Source organism: Limulus polyphemus, unplaced genomic scaffold (genome assembly GCF_000517525.1).
Source record: "Limulus polyphemus unplaced genomic scaffold, Limulus_polyphemus-2.1.2 Scaffold8663, whole genome shotgun sequence".
In the NCBI taxonomy this organism is placed as follows: domain Eukaryota; kingdom Metazoa; phylum Arthropoda; class Merostomata; order Xiphosura; family Limulidae; genus Limulus; species Limulus polyphemus.
The window spans coordinates 19967-27303 of NW_013674273.1; the positions used below are offsets into that span (position 1 = coordinate 19967).

The window sequence follows — 7337 nt, forward strand, 5'->3', positions numbered from 1 at the left end:
CCTCAGATTGTGAGTCGAGCGCCTTATCCACCTGGCCATGCCGGGCCCCCCAAAGATGTGTTATAAGTCTTCGGACTTATAACACTAAAACAGTTTCTTTCGATATCCATGGTGGACACTGCACAAATAACCCTTCGTGCTTAATAACAATATGGTGCGACACATGAACTTACTGACGAGGTCAAATATCTCATCGTACAGAATAGTTATCCGTCATTTAGGATTGCTGCTCAGAAACAGGGGCAACCAGTAAAGAACACCCGCCGCCTACATGGCTACTCTTAGCCAAATACTTAGATTGACTGCCACTTGTTTATCGTGCTCACAACTGAACGCGTTCAGCGACATACCGTAATCCGAAACTTGGACCTTTCTATACGAATCTTGGCTTGTTTTTTCTTCCACTTTATGTTTAAAATATTTACCATACTATTTTATTTTTTTACAAAATGTATAATGACTTATGTGTGAGTTACATTTAGTAAGTTCATAATAGATTTCCTCTTTACATTTCTTTGATATTCGTATTAAAAATAATGGTAACGGTAGAAAAAACATAAAATATCAGCATTAAATGTTGCTGCAATATAACAAATTGGATGGTAGAAATATTTTAACCACTTTTTTGTCTCTGTGCTAAAAACTTTTCACAAATTTTTGGTGAATGTTTTATAGGCGGTAGAAATATTAAAGTAGTAATATAAACCCATCATTATTTAGTTTAGATGAACATTTGATATAAAATTCGATCACTTAATAACCTTGTTTTAGCTACGAAAAATATTTAGATTATTTTGCCACAACTTGCTGCTATTCAGTTTACTGATGACATGTTTGATTTCATAGTAAAAATGTTTGAATATTATTAGGAATTTCTGATCATCAGCAGGTTAACTATGCAAATCAAAACTGCAAAATTATATAAAAATTATTGAAGTCAGTTTTATATAATGTAATTTATGAAACTATGCGATTTTAGTCAAGGATTTTGTTAATTAATATAGATATTATTATAAACAGGTCAACACCCATTCAGAGGTTTCGAATAAAGCAAAGAAGATTAGTGAAAAATGCAGAAGAATTTGATAGAAAACGATAATATATCTCCAATTATTCAACCTCTGGATGTTATGGCTCGAAAATCCATTCGTAATCGTAGCACATCACAGGAGCAGAAACTATCAAAGACGCCAAATCTGGAAAAAACTAGTATGCTCAGTAAAGTAGCTTATTTTGAAAAGCTACCAGCTCAGAAGGCATTTCCACAACGCAGGAATTATAAGTTAAAAAATACAATATCTGAAAATAGAGAATATAATGACGATAATCACTTATCTTCTCGACAATATTCTGATTATCAGCGGAAAAATAAGGACAATAGAATTCAGTCTTCCAAATCTACCAAAGTTAACCTAAAGCAAAATCCTTCGGTGATTCGCAAGTCTCGTCGACCTCATAAGTTAATTCAAAAAACCTCTGATCGCCTCAGGGCACCTACAACCGATCATCAATCCATACACCATTATCGTACTGTTTACAACAAACCACCATTGTCAAATTCCTATGTGAAATATCAACCTCAGAGTTGGGTGTCACCACGAACACGTATTCTGTATGAGAATGAGAACATAGTACCTTCTTCCCAGTCACAGAAACAACCAGCAAAAGCATCAAATATTAGGCCTGGACAAAACCTACGTGTTAAAGCTTTCGTTAAATCTTCACCTACGTCGATTGAAAGTGATCTTCTAGAGACTCCAGTTCATGTCCAGTCTCAGAAGAAATATTTATCAGAATGGGACAAACAAAATAAATTACACAAAAAACGGCCATCTCAACAATATCGGAATTCCAACAGTGTAAAAGATTTAACACAACAAAAGAATCTAGAAAATCTATCTATTTATAACACTGAAAAACAAACCACACACAACCATGTTCCTAGTACACATCACTATGATTATCCTAAACAACAGTTCTCTACTCTTCAGAAGATTCAAACAACGGGACAACCAGACAATTCGAGAGAAGACCATACGCTGCCAGTTGTAAGACGTAAATACCACACTACTCATTGGTCTAAATCTGCTAGATCACATCATGACTAGGAAAACCATAAAACTTCTCTACTAGCTCAAGATGTACGTGCATATCCATCTGTTTTTAGACAGACTGAAATGTATCCAAGATTGAATTTTACAGAAGCACAGCAAATTCTGCCAGGTAGAACTAGATTCTCTACATTTCAGGCCGTTTATGACAAAGAGGTGAGGTATTCACAAGATGAAAGCCTTCGACGTAACCAGTCAATGCATATAGGAGACCAGCAGAAACCCTTAGGGCAACTAATACTTCCAGCATCTTCACTGGGTCAAAAAGATCTCTATACAGAGTCAATCCAAAATGTTTCCCCACATGAAGAGTTTATTCAAAATCGTTATCGATATGCAGAGTCATTCCCAAATCATTATTCGTATCCAGAGTCGTTCCAAAGTTATTACCCAAACGCAGAGACATTCCAAAGTTACTATACATATCCAGAGTTATTCCAAAATTATTATCCTTATTCAAATTCAATCCAAAATCACTTTAACAAATTTCTCATTCCAGTACATCAGACTATTCCCTCAGATAAACAGGGTTACCTACCTGAAAATGAATTGTTCTTACCACACTATTGTAATGACCAGAGTCCTCATATACCTTATGTTCCCGGAAATTCTACTCTTTCAGTCTACCCTTATTCGGATTTTCGCCAACAACAACACCCACTTCATGACTCAAGTAAGACATTTCAACAACTTTACACAGTTAATGACGATGGCTTAAGATATATACATCCATCTAATACTGAAAGTAACAGAGATTTGCTTTTAATCGAAGATCACCAAGGCCGCCCATCCATATCTACCATGAAATCCTTATCATATACTGTGGAAAAAGCAGCCATAAATGATATACATCGTCATCAACCGTTTATTGAAGAGAATCGAAACAGGACAATGTCAGCCTTTATTAAGTTTACTTTCTAAGCCCATACACCATGTTGGACAGTCAGATCCATTAAGTCTACCACCAACTCCTCCTCAGCGACAAATAACACCTCAGTGCTCTACTCAACGTCTAATAACAAAGTCACTACCTGTTCCTCCTCCATTACCAGTAGAAACACAACGTTACCATTTCCACAGTCAGCTACTCAACCACGATGTATATGTCCTACACCAGGCTCCCTTCACACTCGTCGTTCAAATTCTTCAGTATTTCAGAAATCGTCTAAATCTTTCGGCGAAATGCAACATCATAAAAACCAAATTCGAGCTTCTCGACTTAATTATAATAAAGGTCCACAAGTTGATCTAAGAGAGTTACTGAGCGTTAAGCTGAAGAAAGTGCCAGATGAATGTAGAGGTAATTTGAAGTACGAGAAAAAAACAACGAACTAATTCAGTAACAGAATTATGTAGATTGTCAGCTAACATATAATTATATAGATTGTCAGCTAACACAACCCATCTGAATCGCAACTTTTTCACCTGTAGAGCAACTTAAGTCCTGGTTACCAACTTATGATAAATGAGACTCAAAATTAAAAGAATATCAGCTAATTTTCAAGACCCATCAGAGGAGAATAGACAAGTTCAGATTTCGGTTTCATCCCGTATGAATACCTGGCTAGAGTAATGTGTGGTTAACAAAACTCGATTTTTGTTGTTGTTTTTTTTTCTTTTCATAAAAGTTTTAACATAATCGTCACAATTCACTTACAAAAATTTCGAACTATTAATTAGACATAAGTTTAAAACTGTAAATAAGTCATTGATGAAAAGTGGAAATAAAACATCTCCTCCAAAATATTAATGTTTGATTATTGTGTAAAACATTTTAAAGTTTGTTTAGCTAAAAGCCATACAATGGACTATTTACACTCTGTCCACCGCGGAGAATTGAACTTTAGATTATATATCTGTAAATTTACCATTGACCCAATGGGGGGGAGGACTACGTGAAGTGTTTAATGCCTAATGTTTATTATTATTTTACCCCCTAGTTGAAGTGAATATCAAGTTGGTGGTTTAAGGAAAAATAAATGCTTGTTTATATCCTCGAATAAATGTAAAATTGTAAAAGTAATTCTAGCTTTATACATGTAAAAATATTGTGATTTTTTTCAATTTAACTTAGATATAAAATTTACAATACTCTTTTATATTAAGAATTTACTCTCAGACATAATCGATCATCAAATTGATCAGCTTATTTCTTTTTAAAAGACATTTCATAATGTTAAATTCTGGGAATAATAATAATAATATAACAGTCCCTGGGATCTAATACACACTATTATTCTCTTCAACAACTATGCCGATAAAAGATCTTTAACTGAACAGTTAGACTGTTGGAAGTTAAATTCAAAAGTAAACTGTTCTTGTATTTGACATTTTCGAAATAGCTCTTCCTAATTTATAACTCTTAACTTCTTTAATGTTCATTACGGCAGCTTGATTATGTATCTAAAACAAAATAATTTAACAGATCAAACATGTACAAATGGAATGTTTGAAAATTTTGATATATACTGCGTCAGACACGGATAATTTTTTTCCTTGACAATGGTTAGACACACTTGAAAACAGGAAAAACAACTAAAAATAAATAAACTTGTAAAACCTTATAGAAGGTATGCAAGCAAACAAAAGATTATGCTATCCAAATTAAAGGGTATTGAAAAGCTTATTGAATGTCAGACAAAAATAGAGGGGATTTGTAGCACGAGTAAAAACGAACAGAAAGGGAATGAAAAAATAAATAAACATAATACCACGCCCCCCAGTGGCACAGCGGTATGTCTGCGGACTTACAACGCTAGAATCCGGGTTTCGATACTGGTGGTGGGGAGAGCACAGATAGCCCATTGTGTAGCTTTGTGCTTAATTACAAATAAACATAATACCACCCGAATCGCAATTCTTCTTATCTGAAGAACACTGGTACTTTGAGGAAATACTGCTGTTGCTTTTTCGGATTGGATGCACATTAATAAGTATTATGCAGGCATGTTTTATGGTTCAAATTTTGTTTTATTAACATAAGAATTTTCAAGTTCGATCCAATGCAGTTTTAGCATAAACATGTGAGTTAGGTCTTTCGCTCTTATTAGCTTGACGATACACAGTTTTATTCTGTCTATTTGTTTATTTTAGAATTTTCAGGCGAAACAACCCAAAGGGCTACCTGCGCACAATCATCCCCAACTCAAAATATATTGACTAGATGGAAGGCAGCTGGTCAACAGCACCAATTACCAACGCTTGTCTTACCGAAAAGTGGGATTTGACCTTTACTCTCACAGTGCACTTATGGTGCTCAAAAGAGCAGAGCTTGGTTCTGCGGCAACGGGACGCGAAACAAAATTTTCAGATCTGCAGTTCATGTACGGTAATTGCAAGGCCACATTCGGCTCCAATTTTCGATGTAAAGGGTTTCAAGTAAATCGAAGCCAAATATATCATAATAAGTTTTACTTTTTTTAATTAGAAGTTTTTACCATACCGGGTGAAGAATTATATCCCGATAAACCCATATTAGTCCTAAAAGTTTAGGTAAAAACACGAACTTCATGGAAAGCTTAGAGAATAAAAGTATTTCATTTTAAAAATCTTGATGAATCCCCTGTTATTTTGTGGATCTGTCTTACAACTCTTAGAGAAAGTCAGTACTATCAGAAAATAACACGGAGCACAAATTAGATAAAAAGGAGAAAATTTTGTTGCCACAACAGAGCACAGAGTAAACAAAAGGAAGAAAATTTTGGTGCCACAACCATGGGATATGTTATTGTTGAGTTTTTTCTGATGTTTGCGTTGCCCTTTACTTAAACTGTTATGTGTTTAAGTTTACTTTGCATTCTAACTCTTTGCTTTCTACCAACTCAGCTATTCAGAAAATGCAGAATCATTTCACAATAAATATCTTGACAAATCTTCTGTTATTAAGCATACTGTTACGACAGCAGAAGTTATGCGACGCTGCTGGCACATGCGTGACCAAATTTCTTGAATTATCGGGGAACCCCACGAATTTTGGAGAAGCCTCTTTGTTAGTATATAATCCTGGCAAGAAAAGCCAGTGGGACTGAATGTATGGTTAAGCGAACAGTAGTCACGGTGAGTTTCAGGTAACTTACGATTCTGTTTCGAGCTAGTGTGTGTTTTGCACTCATAGAGAGCAAATTTATTAAGATTGTGAATCGTTGTGATTTATAGCATGTATTATAAAAGTTATTAAGTTTAAAGTGACGAGAAACGTACTGATTGTGAAATTATTGTGTGCTAAAAGTTTATATTGAGGAAGAATAAACTGGTTTAACCAAGAAAGGACTTGTATTGCTGAAGTTTCTTTAAAATAATTTCTATGGGAAATTAATAAACAAGCAGATATGCAAAAAATTGGTGTCAGAGGGTGGGGCAGAAAAAAAAAGAAGATGGAAACAAGAGGTGGCAAATCAAACTACAGCTTAGCAGATTTGATGGCAGCAATACAAGAACAGCAAAAGAAACAAGAAGAACAAGAAACGAAACAAGAGAGATTACAGCAGTTGTTGGAGGAAAAAGAAAAAAAACAAGAAGAGAGATTACAGCAGTTGTTGGAGGAAAAAGAAAAGAAACAAGAAGAGAGGTTACAGCAATTGTTGGAAGAAAAAGAAAAGAAACAAGAAGACAGACAACATCAGTGGTTGGAGGAGAAAGAAAAGAAACAATAAGAGTGGTTACAGCAATTGTTGGAAGAAAAGGACTACCGAGGAAGTGTGTAGTTAACTTCGATAAAATGAAGTTTGGGAACAACATAGGCCAAATTCCGGTAAATTGCTGCATCTGTTGATTTGCATGTCACGGCACTTAAGTCAAATACAATACCCCTATGTCAGAGAAGATAATTCGGGGTAGAATAAAAGAACATCCCCGAGGTAGCAGTGGAAGACCCATCCAGGCCAGTGGACGTGAAGATTGGAATATCACTTGTGACAGGTCATCAAGTAGTACCCATAACAGTGGCTAATTTCTATAAATGTGAGCAGACACTTAAGGTGTGTTGTTGGGTGTGTGCCAGGAGGTAGAGCCAGTCAATGTTAAAGCCAAGAAATACGACCATAAAGAAAGGACGTCCTCTCCCAGAACATTTAACTGACCTCTATAAGAAGAGTATAGTCCATTTGTCATCATCACAGGCTCTTGAGGTTAGGGGAACTGCATAGACCTCGTGAAGCACAGAATAAACACAGACAATCACCGTCCAAATAAGATCCCCCCGAGGAGAATACCTTCGGCAAAGCAACA

At 35.4% G+C, this 7337-nt stretch overlaps 1 protein-coding gene across 1 annotated transcript in view; it reads left to right on the forward strand.

Moving 5' to 3' along the window:
• Positions 1-3834, forward strand: part of LOC111083225 — a 6300-nt gene extending 2466 nt beyond the window's left edge. Inside the window, exon 2 of the mRNA XM_022379580.1 lies at positions 1021-3834. Within this exon, the coding sequence (XP_022235288.1) occupies positions 1071-2108 (1038 nt within the window). The 5' untranslated portion in view covers positions 1021-1070 and the 3' untranslated portion in view covers positions 2109-3834. The remainder of the gene's footprint in view (positions 1-1020) is intronic.
• Positions 3835-7337: the final 3503 nt, after the last annotated feature.